Source organism: Drosophila tropicalis, unplaced genomic scaffold (assembly GCF_018151085.1).
Source record: "Drosophila tropicalis isolate 14030-0801.00 unplaced genomic scaffold, ASM1815108v1 contig_573, whole genome shotgun sequence".
In the NCBI taxonomy this organism is placed as follows: Eukaryota; Metazoa; Arthropoda; class Insecta; order Diptera; family Drosophilidae; genus Drosophila; species Drosophila tropicalis.
The window spans coordinates 1,592,852-1,615,252 of record NW_027173049.1 but is presented as its reverse complement, the minus strand read 5'-3'; the positions used below and the strand labels follow the sequence as shown (position 1 = coordinate 1,615,252).

Below are 22,401 nucleotides of genomic sequence, written 5' to 3'. Positions count from 1 at the left end.
CACATTTGTCCAAACGTAGCTCTAATTTATTCTTAGCTAATCTTTTTAATCCCATGGGCATTCTTAAAAATTCGTATTGCCCTAATGGAGTGACAAACGAGGTGTACTTAATAGATTCCTCGTTTACATACACATGAAAGTATCCATTTTTAAGATCTAATTTTGTGAACACCGTTTTATTTACTAATTTGTCAAGTAGGTCATCTATCAGTGGTAATGGATAAATATCTTTAATTAAAACTTTATTTAGTTTTCTAAAGTCGATACACAAAGGAATATCTCCTGTTTTCTTTTTTACTAAAACGATTGGTGACGCGTACTCCGACTCACTCGGCTGTATAATTCATTTTTTTAAATAATCATCTAATAATATTTGCAATTGATCTTTTTCTGTATATGAAAGGCATCTGGGAGAACAACTAAAGGGTTTCGATTTTTCTAAATTTAATTTGATTTCACACCTAGTCATTGGCTCTTCTGGGATTGTCGCATTTAAAGAATAAATTTTAATTATTTGTCTTAGTTTACATTTGGTATCATAATTCAGTTTTTCGTCCCAATTAAAATCTTCAATTGTGTCTTCAGTGTAATTAATATTTGATTTACTGACTGTTTCAACTAACTGTTTTGTAACTGTCTCATCTAACTGTTTACTATATTTTAAGTTAGAATTATTTGTATCTTCTCTGTTTTCAGTCTCCACTTTTTGTACTGTAACCAATTTCAGTGCGCTTAGATTAAATTTCAAATTACATGCCGCTAAAAAGTCTCTTCCAAGAACTTAATCGTGACTCATAGACTCATTCGGTACTACATTTAAATAAAAATAACATTTTATTGATCCTTTCAATGCATAAAATAAGGTTTTTCCAAATATGTTTAATTGGCTTTGATTTAAACCGAAATATTCTTTCAATACTGGCTCCAGTGTTAGATGATTTAATATATGACGTTTTTTAACAAAAGAAATAGAGCTTCCAGAGTCTAGGAGGCACGCTGCAATTAATGGAGATCTAGATTTTTGACAAAAATATATATTGAATATTCTTACATATTGGTTGCCAGTCGCACTCTTCCTCTCCGGACATTGGGCAACAAAATGGCCAAAAGCACCACAAGCGTAGCAAGATCCTCGCTCCCTTTTCGGTTTATGACAATCAATTGCTAGATGACCCTTGGAATTGCAATTCACGCAACGCACATCCTTATTGACGCTGTTATAAGACTCTCTGCCCGATTGTGTTGGAATAGGATGTTTCTTTAACTCCGGTAGACGCACTGATGAAAACGCCTGAAGGATTGCCTTGGATCCGAAAAACACTGGATACGTGCTTGATCGCGCAAACTTTTTGATGATATCCCGTCAATGATGCACTCCAACAGCTCCTCCATATCGATGTTGATGTCATCAGCCAGCCTCATCTTTTCATCGAAATAGGAACCAAAATTCTCGCTGGCTAGCCACTTGCGATCCTGAAATTTGCTTCTAGCCTCAGCTTTCGATGTTTTATTTTCAAATGCCAAGTAAAGTTGATCAAACAGCTGATCGACGGGCTCGAAAATACGTGTCGCACTGTTGTGCAGCCACTGCTGTGCTTTACCCTTTAGCTTAGCGATAAACAGCATCCGCATGCATACAACATCCAAGTTATGTATATATTTGCGAAATATTTTGCATCTGAGAAATCCAAGCGCGAGCACAAGTGTCCCCATTATAATCCATAGCGACTTCCTTTGCTAGCGACAGAGCTGCTGCTGGTGAATCCAATAACTTGTTTATCATTTGGTTTGATCGCTGTTCAACACTACCATATTTGGCGGTGCCAATGTGGTCGTTGATATTTCCAGCGTTGCCAATGCAGTTGGTGTCTTTTAGAGCGTTGCCACTGTGGATGTTGACGTCATTAATGCTGTCAAGGCAATCGACTGTAAGATTGCCCTGTGCTCGATCTAAAACCTCGAGACACAACTTCTGTAGCATGGCTCTGGTAGCATTGAGTTCTTCACGTAACTGTACCAATGTTACAGCTTCATCGTTTAATCATTAAACTTGAATGCTTCCATTTGCTCTGGCTGAGCGCTGATTTGTTGTTCGACAGCTTCAATCTCCTCATCATGCGGTAGCTCCGCATCCACATGTTGAGCTAGGGGCTGATCACGGTTTCCTTGCTGCTCAACGTTTTCAGCTTGCTGAGACTCCGGTGGACTTCCACGCTGCTCTTGAGAAATTTCAAGCAGACGGGCCATAATTTCGGCTCTAGAGCCCGTTGTAGGCAGACCGAGACTCTGTAACCACTGTTTTAAAAACACTACGGAACACAAATTAAAGTTAACTTCGTTCATGGCGAGTAAGAACCACTTCTGAGATTGTAAAAAAAAAAAAACCAAAAAGAAACAAAATAGAAAAAAAAGACAAAAAAAACCTTCGTCAACGATAATCGAGTTTATTTCTATTTTGTTTTTTTCCCTTTTGTTTATTTTTATTTTTTTTATTTTTATATAAATAAAAAAATAGGCGAAGAAAAACCTTTTTAACGAGTACGAGTTGGGATTCGAACCAGGGACATTCCGATCGCCAAGCGAGCACTTTATCGGCACAGCCACCGGGATACATACGAAGCTGAGGCCAATATTTCTTGATATTCTTTCGACAGGGGCATATCCTATTCGCATTGTCGCTGTTTTGTCGAAAATTAAAAATTTTGGTCGAGCGAGCTATTGAAATGCGATGTTGTACAACTTCACGTCACAGATATCACAACGTTGATATCGATATAACTTAATCGCTACATAATACAGGTTATCGCTTATACAATAGGGTTCTTTTATATATGTATTGGATTAGCGTTATTATTAAAGTAAGTAAATAAGTATTATATACATACGTAGACCAGGGGATTTATATGTAGCCTACTACAATATGTATGAATAATAAAAACAGTCTTTTTCATACTGAATACTTAAAGTTAACATTGTCCTTAAATTTGATATACAATTCAAATTAGATTTCATACAAACCTGGGTGAACGCCGCAGGATCTTCGATGCTTCGATCTGGCATATTTGCTAGATCCACAGCCATCGTCCTGGCGGGTTGACTTCCCCTTGGCATTGCAGGAAGGGCACTGTTCGCATTTTCCGCGTATTTGACCCAATCGGTTAAGTCGGCCCTAACTTTTTTTTTTTAATTTATTATATTATAACCTACTTAAAAGAAGCTTGAAAGCAAATAACGCATTGCACATCGATGGGCCGTGCCGACCACTGATTTACAGTGTTTGTGAGACGACAGCGCTGCGGCAGAGCTAGGCCCTAGTCCGGGCCATAATGAAATAAGTATAAGGTGGTCCCATCGGCAGCAGCGATGCTCACGACGAGGTCTTATTTCAGTTGTCGTTCGACTTTGAACAAGTGAAGTTGTGAAGTGCAAATTTTTTCGTATTTTTTTAATTAACCCTACGATGGCCACAAAATTATCGTATTGTGCTATTTGCGGCAGTCATGGGCCACAAGTAAAATTTTTTCGCGTGGGAAAAAATGAAGAAAAAAAGAAGAGAAAAGGAAGAAAGCCTGCAGTGCAGCCTCAGTGACTATTCAAAGGTCTGTGAAAAACATTTTAAAGATTCTGAGGTGAAGTCTGAAATTTCTAACGGGCGCCCGTTGAAAAGGCAAAGATTAGAAAGTGGTGCAGTTCCGTATCGAGACCCGACTAATGTTAAAGAAGGCTACGCTAATTCGGGCACGCAAACAGAGTAAGTAAATTTATTGTTATATGTGGAAAGAAACAAATTAATAATCGCAATGTACATTTTTCTTAAAGAAATAATGGCATGTCAATAGAAAAAGAGAGCCTAAAGCAGAAGATTTGTGCTATGCAGGAGGAAATAGTCGAATATAGGCAGCAGATTGAGGAATGTCGCCACTTAAAAGAGAGCTTGTCAAAAATTTTCACGACAACCCAAATAGAAATATTAAAAAGTGGTGGAAAAAGATGCAACTTTAATTACGATGACATTTCTGCATGCCGCAGGCCCTCGAGCATACTACCATCTGTATAAAAAAGGATATCCGTTACAAAGTCGTTCAACGCTGTTTAGATGGTTAGCAGACGTGGAAATAAATCCGGGTACCCTAGATATTTGCATTGACCTCATGAAAAATAAAGAAATGGATGAGGCCGATAAACTTTGTGTCTTATCGTTCGACGAGATGAAGGTTGCAGCTGCTTTTGAATATGACAGCTCATCGGACATGGTGTATGAGCCAAGTGACCAAGTACAAATGGCGTTTGTTCGTGGCTTGAAAAAATCTTGGAAGCAACCAGTTTTCTTTGATTTCAACTCTCGAATGGACGCGGATACTTTATATATAATAATTAAAAAGCTCCACACACAAGGATATCCTGTTGTAGCAATGGTGTGTGATTTGGGTCCTGGAAACCAGAGACTTTGGAAAGAGCTTGGTATATCTGAAAGTAAGTGTGCTACAAGAGGTTAACGAAACATATGTCATATTTTTATTCTTTCTAGCAAAAACCTGGTTTAGTCATCCAGCGGATGACCAACTTAAAATTTTCGTTTTTGCGGATACACCGCATTTTCTAAAGTTGGTTCGCAACCACTACATCAGTTCCGGATTTATTATCAACGAAAAGAAATTAACCAAGACTACTGTCCAGCAAACAATCAACCATTGTTCGAAATCAGATGTGTCAATAACGTTTAAGATAAACGAAAACCACATTAATGTTCGTTCGTTGGCAAAGCAGAAAGTATCCTTGGCAACGCAATTGTTCTCTAATACAACTGCCAGCTCCATAAGACGTTGCTATTCGCTGGGCTATGACGTTGAGAATGCATGTGAAACTTCTGATCTTTTCAAAACTCTAAATGATTGGTTTGATGTATTTAATTCAAAATTATTAACATCGAATTGCATTAAATCATCACAGCCTTATGGAAGACAACTTGACTTTCAGCGAAACATTTTGACAAAAATGTCAGACATTATGAGCACTATTTTGTTTGACAAACCCCACAGATTGCCTTTTCAACAAGGTATTATCGTTAATAATGCCTCCCTGGATGAACTACACGTTTTTTAAGTGACAAATATAAAATGCAATATATTATAACAAGTCGGCTCAATCAAGACATTGTTGAAAATTTTTTTGGCAACATGCGGTCAAGGGGTGGGCAGTATGACCATCCAACCCCACTCCAATTTAAGTATAGGCTAAGAGAATATATTTTAGGTATGATAAAATTTCAGAAATTACATTAAGAACTCAAACTAATAATAACCAGAGGGCCGGGGCTAACTTTGACCGCGTCAAAGTTTGTATACCCTTGCAACTTTTTTGGTAACTCTTTCCTTACCTATTAGCCATCAATGTGAAAGAACATTTTATCTAAAAAGGCTTATGTTTGCGAAAGAATGGCCTACAATCATAGGAAATAACGAAGATATTGATCAAAGTCACTGTTTTCCACCGATCGTTCCTATGGGAGCTATATGATATAGTCACCCGATCTTTATCAAATTCGACACAGTCATTAACAGATATATTAAATTAAGAAATGTTTAATTTGAAAACAATCACGTTAAAAGTAACGAAGTTATTTATAAAAGTCACTGTTTTCGCCCGATCGTTCCTATGGGAGCTTTATGATATAGTCGCCCGATCTTGATCAAACTTGGCACAGTCATTAACAGATATACTAAACTAACAAATGTTTAATTTGAAAGCAATCGCGGTAAAAGTAACGAAGTTATTTACAAAAGTCACTGTTTTCGACCGATCGTTCCTATGGGAGCTATATGATATAGTCATCTGATCTTGATCAACACACAGTCGTTTATAAGCGTAATAAACTCTCTAATATTAAGTTTCACGATAATAACATAGAAAATAACGAAGTTATTGAGAAAAGTCACTGTTCGTGACTTTGGGGTTTGTATGGGAGCTATATGATATAGTGGTCCGATCCGGCTGAATCCGAGATATACAACGCCTGCAGTATATACAAGCCTATGTGCAAAATTTCAGCTCTCTGTAGCTCTTACGGTCTAGGAGGAGTTTGCGTTGATCCAGACGGACGGACGGACGGACATGGCTAGTTGAACTCGTCTCGTCGTGCTGATCAAGAATATATATACTTTGTATGGTCGGAGATGCTTCGCTCTATGCGTTGCACACTTCTGACCAAAATTAATATACCCTTTTTGCAAGGGTATAATAATTATCTTATGTGCAGCTTCATGTTTTATCAATGTTTTGATCGTGATTGTTGGTAGCTATGTTCTGTGTTTTATGTTTTTCTTTAACTATTATAATTTACAACCAAACCTTAATTTGATTTAGCTAAAAATACAGATCTGTTAAATGACAGTAGAATTGTTAAACACGAAAATGCTGACCATTGGTTGAATTTAGACTACTCTTCGGTGGCTAATAAAGAAAATAATGAGCCTGAAGACATAGCATTTGATGTCGCCAGTAACAGTCCAGAATTTCCGCGAGACAATGATGTCGATGAGCTGACGTAGGATGCCATTAAATATGTCGCTGGCTATATAATTAAAAAACTGAACCTTTCCGATGAGTTTCGCGACGAGTCTTCGTCATTTACATATGTCGATGAAGTCTCGCATGGCGGACTGATAATTTTGAGACACATTAAAAAAATTGGAACACATATTTCAAAGTTTCACTAACAAGAATTTTGAGATAAAAAAAAATTTTAAGGAAAACCTGTTAAAGTCTGCATCCCATATAAATTTAAATTTAAATATAAAAAAATTGTATTTTAAAATTAGAATCTACTTTAGAGTTAAGGCCTTAAACAAAAAAATATGTATTAAAATGCAAAAACAACGTTTAGTTGGCAGTTCTAAATTATTAAAAATATTACTTTAAAATGTGTTTCTATTTCACTGTGCTAATTTAAACCCCTTAGGCCACGTACGGGTTAAGCAACACACAATATTGACATCTCTCTTACACTTCCTGAGCTACGTTCCTCTCACTTGCACTTATTGTTAAGATACATAGGACCGTACGATTTCACGACGTGACCACCTTATACTTATTTCATCATGGTCTGATGCCTGGTAAAACAATTTTGCTATAATTTGAAAAATTTGATTATAAAAGGCAATTTATTTTTCGCCGTTAGCAGATCTGGTATTTTTCGGCGAGGTTTCGAATTATCCGTTGATGTGGCAACGCTTTCTTTGTTTTGTGTCTGGTTAAAACTTGTGGCAACTTTAGTCGGTTCCCCGCAAAAAAAAAAAAAAAAAATACGCAATTATAATTATCTGAAAAATTGTATTTTTCTCCCTTGTATTTTAAATAAAAGACCCATATATACCTACTTGCGATCCACTTTCGTTGAAAAGGTTGCCGAAGAGTGGATTCTTGGATTCCTCCATGGACAACAACGAAGTTTGGGCCTGTGCATCAGTGGAGAAGGACCTAGATAGAGTGGTCACAAAATTGGAACAGCTTCACGAAAATGCATCGGCTGAAATAGGTGACATATTATTATGGCATTAACAAATATTATATATTAAATTTCACATCTTAATAACAAATTACAAATATAGGTGATATAGCTTCGCTGATGTCCGAGTTGGTGAAAGTACTGGGCAAGGCTGAACAAACGGTGACGACATTGAATTCAAGCACACAAGTTGGCAGTGGTAGTTTGGACGATCCAATGGATATTGAGCATGGTATGAACATGCAGGTAGAGACGGAACCAGCAGCTCCGCAACGTTTAACAGATCGTCAAATGGAGATTATCCGGGAGGCGATTTTAAAATGCAATGAAAGGGTCCAGAAGCTATCTACAGAGCATCGGGACCTGCATGGTTCCATTTCTAAAATAGGCAAGGCCATTGACAGAAACTTTAGTGCCGATTTCACTTCAACCATGAGAGTAGATGCCTTGTTAGATGAGGAGAATTTAATGCTGCTTAATAAGGCAATAGCCAAGCATTATTGTCGTCAGGGTATGGACGAAGTGGCTCGCACACTAATTAAGGAATGCAAAATGACCGAGGAGCATGCTCAGGATGTGTTTGACTCGGAGAGAGAATTTGCCGACATCTACGGCATTTGGGTGAAAATACAGAAGCGTGAATTGGATGATGCATTAAGATGGACCATGCGTTTCTCCCAGCAGCTTCTGGATCGACATTCGCTAATTGAGTTTCGTTTGCACCGCATGCGCTTTATGCAGTTGGTTTCTTATGGCCTGGAATCACAGCATGAGGCGATTGTCTATGCCCGCACACATTTTAAAAAATTCGCTGTGCGTTATGAGCATGAGATCGCCAATCTAATGGGTAGCTTTATATATTTACCAGGAGGGCTAGAGAATTCGCCCTACAAGCTTTTTCTTGCCCAGGAAATGTGGACTGAATTGTCATTCATATTCCTAAAAGACGCCTGCCAATTGCTCGGAATCAGCAAGAACTCCGCTCTATCGGTTGTAGTCAATGCAGGATGTACTGCACTGCCCGCTCTTCTTAATATCAAACAAGTGATGCAATCGCGCCAGGTTTTAGGCATGTGGAATGGTTGCGATGAACTACCCATTGAAATTGATCTCCAGCCAGAGTTTCGATTTCACTCTATATTCGCCTGCCCTATCTTACGCCAGCAAACTTCCGAGGACAATCCGCCAAAGAAGTTGACCTGCGGCCATGTCATCTCCAATGATGCATTGCATAAGCTCAGCAATGGCCATGTACTCAAATGTCCCTACTGTCCCGTTGAGCAAAATGCCGAAGAGGCTGTAAGGATTTACTTTTAGGTCGGTAATGCCGACTAGATCTTATTGCTATATATTTAACCCCTAACCCCCACCCCCAATGATAATAACAAGTGGTGTGTGTTAGCCTTTTGTTGGTTTTTCTGGGCCATGGACATATCTGGAGCTAGTTCTAGGAAGATGATCGGGTCTGAAGAAGTTTTCCTTAAAAATAAATTCTTGATGACGCAGAGCGGAATCTAAGTGGTATGATGGGTTCAGCTGGCTTTCAGAAATTCCTCTACTTTATCGAAGCCCACTTAGATTTTAAATAAATCTATATACTATATATATATATATACCGTATTAAAATAAATTGAAATTTAGTATTTGAAAAGATATTCGAGAAATGCATCAAAATTTATTTCAAGTTTATTCATTGATAGCCTTACTTAGTGTCTGTACTTCAGCTTGGTTGTTTTCTCCGCGCGATGTCTGGTAGGGGAAGAGGAGTTGCTACCATACGAATCTTCACGTCGATCACGCTTAGAGGAACGAGAGCTGCGCGATGTATCCGGCGAATAGTCCCGTCGGCGACTACCTTCTCCTGCTGGAGAGTGCGAACGTTTACGTGAGCTCGAGCTATAATAAGCTGGGCTCTCGCTTCGTTTAGAGCTGCGTGTTTTGGAGGAGGAAGAGTGTATGTAACTGAGCGGAGAGTCCACAGTTTCTGATCTTGAGTCCTACGAATAAGAAAACAAAAAGTTACGAAAAAATATAATAAAGTCGTCTTTTAAAATAGAACCTAACCTGGGTAAGCAAGCGTTTGCGAAAGTATTCTACTTGTTCAAATAAGGTCCAACCGGGCTCTAAGCGTCGCTTGCCCGACTCCAGTTCGTCTTGATATTGAATCGCTTTTAATTCAATTTCTCGCAACTTTTGACGCTTCTCTTCTTTGAATTTTTCTGAGCTATCCCCATCGCTGTCCTCTTCAGAGCTGAAAAACTTTGGTGGATCTGGTGGATCCAATGTATCCCATTTGCTGGTGGTTATGGCTTGTGCTTCGACTTGTTGCGGATCAACAGTTTCCCATTTCGATGGAATAAATCCTGGTAATTTGACCTTCTCCGCAGGCTTTGACATCTTTTCCAGCGGTACCCCATCTACATCTTCATCCACTAAAATAAAAAAGAAAAATAAATAAATATTGTTTTATCTCTATCTCAGCTATCTATTCATACACGGTATGCCATCAATCTCGTCGTGATATTCGTCTCTCTTATGAGTATCCCGCTGAGAATTCGCGGCGTCTGGCATTGCCCGCTTTAGGGCGCTTTTAAGCAAAGCGGCTCCATCAAGTGGAACACCATCGAGATCCTCGTCATCCTTTTCTTCACCTGAAAGCGGTGCTCCATCTATATCCTCATCAAAAGCCTCTTCTGATCGCGATTCCTCGGCCTGTGGGGAAGCTTGGGGCTGTGGAACAAACTATCACGTACGTAATTTTCTATTTTCATTATTTTTGTTTTTATTTTTCGAACCTGTCTGCCTAGAAACGTGGACCGCAATTGGGCTAGAAATTCCTTGGGATAAATAGTCCACTCCTCCCATGTCTTAATAACATTGCAAACGCGTGATTTGAAGCCTTCGGCTTTGAGTCGACTTTCAATATTTGAATAGTATGTATGCAAACTCTCAAACACATCGATCAATTGCTTTTCCACTCTGTAAATTGAAATGTACATATAATTTAATGTTCTTCTTGCCTTCCTTAGGTTAATAATACATACGATTTGCGAAAAAATGAAGCATTGGCCACTTTAACAGTACAATTGTGCAAAATATCCGAAATTAGATAAAGCCGAGCTATCTTCTTGGAGGCCAATGTAGTGGCATTTGCCAAAGATTCTGCTATGCATTCGCATATTTCATCGGCTGCATCGGCATGCTCAATACAGAATATCATTGCATCACCTATTCGTGCCCGTTCCGGAGTCAAGTGTCTGAGCAGATCTTCGAGACGATCGCGTTGCCTAAAATAATATCATAGAACTTTCGAGAATTTCCCCAATTGACAAATTTTGAAGCAACTCACGCATTGGATAGAGCACCCTTGTGGACCACAGGAGCATCAGGATCCACCACTAGATCATCGGGCATTCCTTGTGTATAGAAATTGGCAACAGGTGGCCGCCATACAGGGCCTTCTTTGAACATGCGAAATTCCTTTTCACGCCACTCTGTGGGTGTATCTCCTTGAAGAAGTGAGAAGAGCTTCCAGCGATAGTATATGTGAGCAGGACTTTCGTTATCAAAAAGAAAAGAGAAAAGCGGATTTTCCATTTCTCGACTCATGATAAGAGCCTCAAACATGGGTCCCTCACGTATAACAAACTCAATCATGCGGTGGATAACATTTAAAACCGATCTAAACGAAAGATTCACATTAAGAACCAAACGCGATGAAAACTTCAACACAAACATACTTCTCTGTAGGAATAAAAACCTTGACTACGGATTTATGAAGAATCTAAAAATAGAAGACATATTATTCCTGTTGCAAAATCTATTGCTGTCTTTTACCCTGTTCTTACCCTTTCCATGTTCTCCTTTTCCTCTATGCTGTCATACTCTTTGTAATTCTTTTTTGGCAAAGTATCTTTTTCACTGAGAGGCGGTTGGGCATTGAAGGGTAAGCCTGATGGAGGCGGTGGAATTGTCAACTCTAGCAGAGGCCTGCGGAGCAAAAATGGGTGTATTCATAATCGGCACTGTCTTGCCCCAACCCAAACGCATCTCATAGCCCATGACATAACGACCATTCAGTGTTCTCAGTGCTCGCTCAGCATCCTTGCGACTCATGTAGGCCACAAAACCACAATTACGTCCACGTTGTTTCTCCTCCTCGGAACGGGGCCACATAATCTTAATACTGGCCAGCGGACCATAACGACCGAATATCTCCATCAATTGTTGCTCAGAAATTTTTGGATTTAAATTGCCCAAATATAGATTTGTAGTATTGGGATCTCCAGTATCAAAGGACCCAGATGGGTGGGCCCCCGACGTCTGCTGCGAGTTGCTGGAGGATGAGGAGTTGCTCCCGCCTCCTCCTCCTCCGCCACCGCCACCGCCCCCACCACTTTCCGAACTACTTTGGCTTTGCTGCGCTTGTGATGAAGCAACATGAGAGACAGCCAGATGTTTGTATTTGTGACGCTCCTCGCGCTCTTCTTGGATCCTAACAGAAACTTGTAATAGAAAAGAACTCTTATCGTTGACTACTGGTGAAACTTACTGCCGCAGTTCTTCCTTGAATAGTTCCAAATTGCTTTTCTTTTTTCTTGGTTTTTCTTTTTCAGGGGACCAGAATCTTTTTTAAGATCCGAGGCCAGTAATTTAGCATATTCCTCTGCCTTTTCGGCGGCACTTTTCTCGACGAGCTTCGAGCCCGGCTTATATAGCTTTCCTTTTTCGCTCTTATCCTCGCGCCTGGAACCAGCATCGTAAGTGCCTGCTTTAACCCACACTTTGGACGAGGGTGTGGGGGCTTCCTGAAAAGTTTCTACAAACTCCTTGAAGGCCTATTGAGCGATTCAAATGAAATTAATTATTCATTGGCACAGATTGATAATAATATTTGCATAATTACATGCGCCGCAGCAGCCGCATCTTCTTTTTTCTTTTGCTCTTCCAACTCCTTCTTCGACAGTTGCCGCTTAGAAAAGGTGCCCACTGTAAAGGCTTCCAGCTTCTTTTCACTGATACGCTAAACGAATAATGTTTGTAGCATAGCTTAGAGGATTATACTATTACAATTCAATTAAATTACCTTTAAGGCGGAGGCATCCTTTTCCTTTTGTTTACTCATTTTTCCGTTCTCCTCTAGTTAGAAGTGCCCACCCCGGAGATTGCAACACAATCGATAACTTCAAAACGATTACACTGAGCTACCAGTTAAAGTCTGTAAGCAAATGAAATATTTTTGTATACTTAAATATCATATATAATATTTTTCTGGTGACATTTTAAATGCGTTGGCGTACCATGTGCCAAAGCTAATAACATAACATAACAGTAGATGTTTCACAATACCAGTGAAAGAAAAACTTTGTTACATAGTGCTATCCAGTCGCCTGCAAAATGTTCCATCTCTAACACTAGACATTTGTAAATTACAAGCAATTGTTTTTTTCTAATGAATTAAAGTGCATTGTACACGAAATGGACATCTGTCGCCTGTGCTTGAGGGGAGTAAATGGGTCCCAGATGTGCCTACAGATCTTTGATCCCAGTTCTGTTGACAACAAAGTGGCCAGCATTCTACGCCAGCATTTTTGGTTTGAGGTACGTACAAAATAAAGTGATAAACTCGCCTCTTCCTCTTATACACACACAAAAAAATACACATACAATAATAATGACAAATGAATATTCTGCAGGTTCACCCCAACGATGAAATCTCGAAAGTGATCTGTAATGTCTGCTGGACACAGGTGTCGGAATTTCACCAATTCTACGTTTCCATACAAGAGGCTCAGGTTATTTATGCCACAACTTCCAAATTTAAGGAGGATCCAGAAATGGTCAGTGCCAATTGGCCAGAGGAGGTAATGATGCCAGCGGATGTTTTGGCTGTGGACAATGATATCAACATAAATGTGAATCCTTTGGATGAATTGGATGTAAAGCCGGCTCCAGCAAAACAAGAAGACAGCCGAATGGATATTAAGAAAGAAAGGGATTCCCCAGATATTGAAAGTATGGTCGACGGTGATAATAATGATGATGCCGATGAAGATGATGACAATGATAACTATGATGATGTTGAAGATGAGGAGGAAAGTGAAGACGATGATGATATAGATTTAATTATCACGCGAAGTGGGCGAAAAAGAAAGAGGGAACCCGTAAAAACTCAATCGAAAAGACCTCTTCTCAAACAAAAGGATGCGGCAAAAGGCAAAACAAAAAGTCAAAAACGTGAGCCCGGAAGGAGAACCTTCAAAAATCTGCAAAGGTGGCCCCCATTCTGCAAAGAGGACGAGGAGCTTATTAAACGGTATATTGTAATGGGTTGCGAGCTATGCATATTTTTGGCCGAAGATTTTGATGGCATCCGCGAACATTTCAAAGAGAAACATCCGGATGAGCGACCCTATATCAAATGCTGCGGTCGAAAGCTGAATAAACGTTGCCTGATCCAGGAGCATGCCCGCCGTCATGAAAATCCCGAGTATATCAAGTTTGTAGCAAAGCCGTTGACCTTTTTTCCAAGGATCTAACATTTCTTCCTAGGTGCAAGGACTGCGGCAAGGTGTTTGCCAATTCAAGTGTATTACGTGCTCATTGGCTTGTACATCATGTTCCCGATGAGGAGTGTGATTTCCAGTGCGAGGATTGTGGCAAACGTTTCTCACGACGCAACCTTCTGGAGCTGCACAAGGGTTCTCATGTGCCCGCGAATGAACGAAAGTTTATTTGTCCTGAATGTCCCAAACATAATGCGTAAGTAAGGATAAACTTAATGGTTAGTTCAATCTAATTGTATAATTTTGTAGCTTTGCGACCGAGTATCATATGCAGGTCCACATAAGCATGCAGCATCGGAAAGCGGCCAATGTCTGTCATGTTTGTGGCAAAAAGATTAAGGATAAAGCTGTCTTTGAGAAGCACGTTCGACTGCATTTTGAGGAGAGTGGTCCACGTATAAAATGCCCCCGTCCCGATTGTGAGAGTTGGCTAAAAGATGAAGATAATCTTAAGCAACATCTGCGGCGTCACAATGACGAAGGAAAGCTCTTTATTTGCTCTGAGTGCGGGAAGAGTTGCAAGAATTCTCGGGCTTTAATCGGACACAAACGATACTCGCACTCTAATGTCATATATACCTGCGAGCAATGCGGCAAGACTTTCAAGAAGGACATTAGTCTTAAAGTAAATGATTAAAAGCATAAAATCTATATTACCATCTAATAACCAATGATTTCCCGTTACAGGAACACATGGCCCAGCATACGGGCGAACCACTGTATAAATGTCCTTTCTGTCCACGCACTTTTAACTCAAATGCAAATATGCATTCGCATAAGAAGAAAATGCATCCAGTTGAGTGGGATATATGGCGGAAAACAAAAACGGGAAGTTCCCAAAAAAATACTTCCTAGTGCCCAGGTGGCTCAAATGTTACGAGAAGATGCCTCCGGCCCCGCCGATTCAACCAACCCTGCCATTGTCAACGACTATACATCATAGAAATTTTAAATTCCACATCACTATATTATAGTTTCGCTTTATATTTTATTTTAACAAAAATAATGAAGCAAGTAAGTCGACTTGTCGACTTGGGTATACCATACACCAGGTGAAACAAATATTTCAAATTTCGAAAACCAAATGTACATATGTCTATTAAATTGTTTTGACATGCTTCATACTATGTGCTATCTCGCTCATTCTACAAACACACGAGCACTCCAGCGCCGCCACTAACCAACGGCCAATTCTGGTCTTGTGGACCGGTTAGTAAAATACGTCAATACGCATATTTTGCATGTTTCTAGTCCGATTTCAATAAAATTTGGTATTTTGATAGAAATAGATAAGAATAATTAGACTGCCGAATTTGATTGCGATAGTCAAAAAACTACAGGAGGAAATCGGTTTTTTCTAAATTATGGAGGCGGAAGTGGGCATGGCAAAATATGAAAATATAAATACTCTGCGCGCATACTAAGAGAGTATACATACTAAATTTGGTGACTTTAGCTTTGTTAGTTTTTGATAAAATCAGTTTTGTTTAATTTGCGGGGGCGGAAGTGGGCGTGGCAAAAATTTTAAATAGCCAATATCTGCGCGTCTATTAAGCTAGTCCGCATACCAAAAAAATTTAATATCGGTAGCTATCATAGTTTTTAAGAAAATCAGTTTTATGTAAATTCCGGGGGCGGAAGGGGGCGTGGGAAAAAGTTTGAACAATTAATTTCTGCGCGCCAACTAAACGGGTCTGTTCATACAGACGGACGGACAGACGGACATGGCTAGATCGACTCGGCTGTTGATCCTGATCAAGAATATATATACTTTATAGGGTCGGAGAAGCTTGCTTCTGCCTGTTACATACATTTTGGCAACTTTAATATACCATTTCACCCTATGGGTGTATGGTATAAAAATAAATAAAACAGATCCAGTTTTTTTTGCTGTACCTTTTGATGATTATCTACATGAATAGTTTTTCTTTACATCACATTAATCGTTAAAACTGTACATTATTATTTTCAGGAAAACTTGTAATAAATGACTCTCGACAAAGTTTTGCATTGTTTCACATAAATAACTTCTAAACTGATCTTCTGGATCCTGCAACATCTTCTATTTTCCTAATGTTCTTTTACCTTAATTTTATCTAGTCATTACCAAACCCAATTATGAAAGTCAGTCGTTTCGGGTGCGAGATATAAAAATTAATAACACGAGAATAAAATAATATGGAAACGAGCCCCTAATGTGGCTACAGTCCACTACCAACGGATAAGATAAGCAGGTTTTAGTGGTCATCTACCCATAGGGATACACATCAGTTGATAGGAAGCAGTTGGCATTTTAAAGCAGATAGGAAACTAAAAAATTTACTTTTCCGTATCAGTACAATCTTTACGAGCAATTGATTGTAATCAACCAAATGAATGGCGAAGACAAGGTTTTTGCTCCATTCCGTGGCTGTTAGTAGGCGATTAAATGTCGCGACGACAGCACGAAATGCGACAAAAGGTACTATAAAATAAATTTTAAATATTGATATTACGTTAAAACAACATTTTCAGAATGAAAAATTAGACACCGTACATAGAAAGCGGCTGCCTTGGTACCATGCGCCGCCTTTTCTACTTTTTTGGGTTCTTCTCGTTTTTGCTATTGTGATTCCCCTTTTTAATCGTTTGCCCGATATTGTGAAAATCAAAGACGAGTCGTCAAAAGCAGGAGAATTTGTGGCAGAACGAGCTCAGCAATTGCTGTATTCTTATGATCGCATTGGGCCCAAAGTTGTGGGCAGTATTGCCAACGAAGTGACTACAGTCTCGTTCCTTCTCGAGGCACTTGAAAAAGTTCGCATTGATATGCGAAACGATCTCTATGACCTGGAAGTGGATGTCCAACAGGTGTCAGGAGCATATGTGCTCAATTCAATGGTCAATATGTATCAGGGCATACAAAATGTTGCCGTTAAGCTAAGCACACTGAGTTCAAACAGTTCGTCTTATTTACTAGTCAACAGTCATTTTGATTCAAAGCCAGGTAGTCTCGGAACTGGTGATGATGGCATAATGGTTGTAGTAATGCTTGAGGTATTGCGTCAAATGGCCATTTCCCCTACTGTCTTTGATCATCCCATTGTCTTTTTATTCAATGGAGCTGAGGAAAATCCATTGCAAGCGTCTCATGGTTTTATCACTCAACACAAATGGGCGGTCAATTGCAAGTTAGTTACAAATAAGTCGACTTAAAAGACATAATACTCACCCTAATTATTCAGAGCCCTTATCAATTTAGATGTTGGCGGTAGTGGCGGACGTGATATTTTATTTCAAAGTGGTCCCGATCATCCTTGGTTAATGAAGGCAAGTAAATCCCTCTACTAGCTGTCTCCAAAAATTTCTTATGGATATGTATTTAGTATTACAAACAAAATGCCAAACATCCATTTGCCACAACGTTAGCTGAGGAGATCTTTCAATCGGGTATGCTGCCATCCGACACTGATTTTCGAATTTTCCGAGACTTTGGCCATGTACCAGGTGAGTCTCGCTTCAAAATCACCGGCATTAAAAACCATTAACTTATTGAGTTAATATTCAATAAGGTCTGGATATGGCACAGATAAAGAATGGTTACGTCTATCACACTATATTCGACAACTTTGCTGTGATACCTGGTCGTTCGGTGCAGAGTACAGGTGAAAATGTTCTTGCTTTGGTCAGGGCCTACACTAATGCCAGCGAAATGCTAAATCCCCAGGTAAATTATTTATCTTCTTTTGTTTGTGGGTTTAATTGATAACTCTATTGGGAGTTTTTTTTTTTGCAGGATCATAGCGAAGGACATTCGGTATTTTTTGACTTCCTCGGTCTCTTCCTGGTTTATTATACAGAAACGACTGGAACTATATTGAACTGCTGCGTCGCTGTGATTAGTTTGGTCCTGGTGGCCATTTCCTTATGGCGTATCGCTCGGGTTTCCCAGAGATCATTAAACCGAGTGTTAATCGACTTTGTCATTATCCTGGCGCTTTGTATTGTGGGTTATCTTCTGTGTTTTGGCTTGCCATTGCTTATGGCCGTAGTTTTTGATGCTGGCGACAGATCTCTAACGTATTTTAGCAATAACTGGCTCGTCTTTGGACTCTACATATGTCCAGGTGTCATAGGTTTGGCCTTGCCCCTTACGTTATACTACTCCCTACGTCCGTGTAACGAAATCAGTCACAGCTATCAATTGCAGATGGGTCTACACAGTCATTGTGTTATCCTTGCTGTGGTGGCTATAATCCTGACTTCGATTGGAATACGCTCAACGTACTTATGTATGATTTCTCTGCTTTTCTATGAAGCTGCACTTTTGATTAATTTATTTAGCACTCTACATGATAGGGGTGAGATATTGAGATTTTCCTATTTCGTTTTAGTTTGACAATTGTTTATTTTCCTTTTTTTTATTTCGAGGGCTCCGCTGGGTGATCTTTGTTGGTGTTCTACAGATGCTGCCATTCCTATACATTTGCTATCTGTTTTACACATTCCTTGTGGTGTTCTTCCCCATGATGGGGCGCAATGGGACCAACACCAATCCGGACATAATGATAGCTCTAGTATGCGCCTTGGGCACATTGTTGGCCCTTGGCTTTGTAGCTCCTCTCATAAACATATTTCGTTGGCCAAAGCTAATACTGCTTGGCCTATGTTTGGTCACTTTTGTATTCTGCATGATTGCCGTCTCAAGCATTGGCTTTCCTTATCGAGCCAAAACTAATGCGATGCGAATAACCATTCTGGTAAGATAAAATTAGTTTTTTTTGTGATAAAAATGGTCGAGTCAATAATAATTATCTTTTATAGCACACTCGCCGCACATTCTTTGAGTATGATGGCTCCTTGAGTGTGAACGATTCGGGTTACTATTTTGACTATCAGGATAGGCGGACTTACTTGCCTTTTCTTGACTCTGTTAATTTGACTGGCTTGGATGTCCGGTCCTCTGACTGTGATAAATACGTGATGTGTGGACTGCCTTGTTTCTGGAATAGCTGGTGCGGAGCCCGTGCTTACGCTGGTTGGTTGCCCCGTGCAGATGAAGTCATTATACCAGGAACTGTAACTCTTGATTTGCAAGCCAAAACCATATTACCGAACGGCAATACTGTCCGATTCGAGTTTGAATTAAATGGTCCGCATCACATGAATTTATACATTCAACCCCTAGAGGATGTGGAATTAGAGGGATGGTCCTTTATCAGTGACATACCGACAAGGCTACCATATCATGTATTCTTCTCCTATGGATTAGATAACTCCTCGTTAAAGTTTCACATCGATTTTAACGTTTCTAATGGACACGACCATTTTAATCGTCCTATTTTTGAGCTTGGGGTCGTTGGACAATATGTAAGTAACGACTATAATCGGGATAATGTTACCTTGGACTTTCTGAATTCCTTTCCCGACTTTGTTTATGTAATGGAATGGACATCATATTTTCAACGTTTTATTTTCTAAAAAAAATAAATAAAGTTTGATTTCGCATTGTAAGTTACTTTGTTGCCTTATTATCCGAAGAAAACCAAAAAGAAAGAATTTTTGTGTCGTCAAAACCGTTTTTCTTGAAAACTCTTCTTGTTTTAAAATGATTTGCATTATATTTCGAAAACGATTCAACTTGAATAATTATAAAATGATACGTGAATCATAAAAACCTTTTGTTAAATTGAATTTAAGAAATTAAATTTAGTACAAGGGTTAGTATAAATGAACATTAATCGCACAATTACTATAACATTCTGTAGGTGTGTCTTGTCCGTCTCAAAAGTTTTTATTTTAAACAAAAAAAAAAGTCGTTAAAGCTAATGTCTTAGGTTTTTAAAATATTTTGTTTCAAACAAAACTTTTTCAAAATCTTAGCACCAAGTTTCAAGATCTGATTTAAAATAAAATAATGTTTTGTTAACTGTTTATTTTACATTGAAAGAGAGTTTCCCAATCGAAATCGTATGAAACTGGTATTGAAAACACCATGGGTCCCCTAAATCTATTTTAAAATCTTGATTGTTCATTTCAATCGTCTTAAATTGAAAATCAAAGTTCAACTGCAAATCAAAAAGATTCGATTGTTTTTAGGCCTGTTATCGGTTTAGATTTATCGTTTTTTGTCATCTGACAACTCTGATCTCTAACAAAAGTAACAACAACAAAAATCAGCTTGCGTGGACAAACACAATATTGAAAATGAATGTGAGTTTAAATTAAATGAACATTTAAATTGTCTAAATTAACATTGAATAATTAAAATTGTTCATTCCAGGAATCAGAAATTCCCATTGACATTCACACTTTAAAGCTGCAAGATTGGCTAATAAGCAGACGGATCGTTCCCAAAAATGGTCAGCTAGAGATTAGGGAAATTCACAACAAAATCCGAAATGCCCTGCAGGATATGCCATCCAATGAGCAATTGATTCAATTGCTGGCCAAAACAAGTGAGCTTAAGAACTCGTTTAGTTCCAAATGGAGTGCAATTATTTAACCGTCATTTTTAAATACATAGATATAAACTACTTTCACGTTAAGGAGATCATTGAGATCCTTAAACAAACTGAAAAGGACACAAAAAGCGTTTTCGGTTCATACGGCAGCCAGCGAATGAAAGATTGGCAGGAAATATGCCGCCTTTACGAAAAGAATTCCGTGTATCTGGCTGAAACGGCTCAGATTTTTGTCAGAAATATCAACTATGAGATTCCAGGACTGCGCAAGCAAATGACCAAGTTGGAGCAACAAACCGACGATTGCTTAAAGCGTGCCCATGACTTGAACAAACCCGAGACTCAATTATTAGCTGAGCATGCGGCCCTTTTGGAGCAGTTGGGTGTTAAGGAGGACAATTTACATGCAGAATTCATAGGAGTCTTGTCTGGATTGCCGGAACTCTACGCAAAGTCACTGCAAAATATAGGCAGAATTCAGTCAGCTTTCGACCTATATGCCGAAGTTAGTGGCCAACAGCAAGGACTCCCCATTTTACGACATTTAGTGGAATTTGGCAACACCACAGTATATCAATATATACATAAGGAAGCGCCACTCGTTGTAGAGGAGCCACCTATCAGGTTAAATTTGACTGTTGGGGATTCCGGCAAAGAAGTAATTAATGCTGGTAATGAAATTGACTTTGGTATAGACGATAATGGTGGCACTTCATCCACTGTTTCGGCCGAGATCATTGACTATGGAGACTTCGGGAATGTCGATCTCCCGGAGACCGATGGAGGCAACATTGACTGGGGCATTGAGAGTGCTCCCACAGATGCCGTTGAAATTAATTTTGATATTCCCGTAGAAGAGTATGGCATTGTGGTAGAGGGCACTGGCATGGATGGTGGCACAGCCAAAGGTATAACCGTGAAAATTGCTACCTTCGCAGGATTTAAATGAAATATATTTGTTTAACAGGTGACCAGGCATATACTCTTTTGGACTCGCCAACCTATCGGGATCGGTTTTTTGACGAAATTTATGAACTGGAATCATTCCTGCGTCTTCGACTCTTCGAGTTAAATCAACTGGAGTCATCTGCAAGCAACATAATGTTTTCCCTCATGGACAACATGGCCAGCCATGATGCGGAGAGTATACGGAAGCTCCTTCACGAAACCGAAAGAATTATTCAACAGACTTCTGACGAGCAGACACGCCACCTTTTCCAACTAAAGCATTCGCCCAAGTACGCGAATTTGTTAGCCACCAAACTGCAGCAAATGAATAAAGCTGTGGCGAAATTGCGTGCTAACAGAGATTTGCTAAAGCAGAAAGCTGTGGAATTACGTGAACAGCGCCAGCAATTAAATCCAGTTTTGGATGAACTACTCCAGCAGACGCGTGTATTGCAATCGCATATCGAAAAGGATATATCGAAGCGTTATAAAAATAGAATCGTTAATCTAATGGGAGGTGTTAATTAAAAGCTAATTCCATTTTGTAAAATTGTATAATTGATATAAATAAACGCAATCTGTTGGTCGAAATTTTCGACTTTGTCTTCAATTTAAGCATTTAATAATGTTCTGAAACCCGATCTTGAATCAAACACCGTTTCGTCATTTTTTAAAAGAAGTTTTTATTCATTTTTATTTTGCTATTTTTATTAAATATACAAATTTTATTTATTTATTATTGTTTTATTTTTTGTTTCTTGTTTTTTTTTAAGTGCCGTTTTACATTTTATTTCTTTTATTTATTTTTTATTTGCTTTTTTTTTGTATCCAGAATACAAATTTATTTATTATTATAAAGTTTTGTTGGCTTTGTTTATATGTTCTTTTTGAATATGTTTGTTTTATTTTTTGTTTAATCATAAAATTAGTCTTAGACATT

The 22,401-nt window shown here is 38.9% G+C and overlaps 5 protein-coding genes across 6 annotated transcripts; 4 read left to right on the top strand and 1 right to left on the bottom strand.

The window, feature by feature from the left end:
• Positions 1–7,246: 7,246 nt before the first annotated feature.
• On the top strand, positions 7,247–9,159 carry Sou (required for meiotic nuclear division 5 protein souji). Its single transcript, XM_068287781.1, has 2 exons — positions 7,247–7,534; positions 7,608–9,159. Exons 1-2 carry the CDS (start codon positions 7,432–7,434, stop codon positions 8,819–8,821), a joined length of 1,317 nt encoding a protein of 438 aa, XP_068143882.1. The 5' UTR covers positions 7,247–7,431; the 3' UTR covers positions 8,822–9,159.
• LOC137575291 (U2 snRNP-associated SURP motif-containing protein) lies at positions 9,160–12,702 on the bottom strand. Its single transcript, XM_068287779.1, is given in 13 exon segments — positions 9,160–9,501; positions 9,569–9,936; positions 10,000–10,246; positions 10,300–10,483; positions 10,549–10,791; positions 10,854–11,186; positions 11,245–11,288; positions 11,353–11,490; positions 11,492–11,999; positions 12,057–12,102; positions 12,105–12,342; positions 12,411–12,527; positions 12,591–12,702. Coding segments are annotated over 13 exon segments (2,796 nt in total). The 5' UTR covers positions 12,630–12,702; the 3' UTR covers positions 9,160–9,210.
• Positions 12,703–12,902: 200 nt separating this feature from the next.
• On the top strand, positions 12,903–15,197 carry grau (grauzone). 2 transcript variants are annotated; one of them, XM_068287753.1, is made up of 5 exons: positions 12,903–13,105; positions 13,201–13,994; positions 14,057–14,266; positions 14,320–14,695; positions 14,758–15,197. In XM_068287753.1, the coding sequence occupies exons 1-5, from the start codon at positions 12,983–12,985 to the stop codon at positions 14,923–14,925; spliced, it is 1,671 nt and encodes a 556-aa protein (XP_068143854.1). In that variant the 5' UTR covers positions 12,903–12,982; the 3' UTR covers positions 14,926–15,197. The 2 variants fall into 2 exon arrangements, with proteins under 2 accessions (XP_068143854.1, XP_068143853.1); XM_068287752.1 differs by having other exon boundaries at positions 12,904–13,105; positions 13,201–14,003.
• A 1,319-nt stretch (positions 15,198–16,516) lies between these two features.
• LOC137575292 (endoplasmic reticulum metallopeptidase 1-like) lies at positions 16,517–19,563 on the top strand. Its single transcript, XM_068287780.1, has 8 exons — positions 16,517–16,531; positions 16,585–17,240; positions 17,295–17,379; positions 17,436–17,556; positions 17,622–17,776; positions 17,846–18,410; positions 18,481–18,809; positions 18,874–19,563. Exons 1-8 carry the CDS (start codon positions 16,520–16,522, stop codon positions 19,528–19,530), a joined length of 2,580 nt encoding a protein of 859 aa, XP_068143881.1. The 5' UTR covers positions 16,517–16,519; the 3' UTR covers positions 19,531–19,563.
• A 591-nt stretch (positions 19,564–20,154) lies between these two features.
• LOC137575610 (CDK5RAP3 protein homolog) lies at positions 20,155–22,052 on the top strand. The gene is made up of 4 exons (XM_068288227.1): positions 20,155–20,262; positions 20,333–20,507; positions 20,576–21,421; positions 21,481–22,052. Exons 1-4 carry the CDS (start codon positions 20,257–20,259, stop codon positions 21,987–21,989), a joined length of 1,536 nt encoding a protein of 511 aa, XP_068144328.1. The 5' UTR covers positions 20,155–20,256; the 3' UTR covers positions 21,990–22,052.
• The last annotated feature ends 349 nt before the right edge of the window (positions 22,053–22,401 follow it).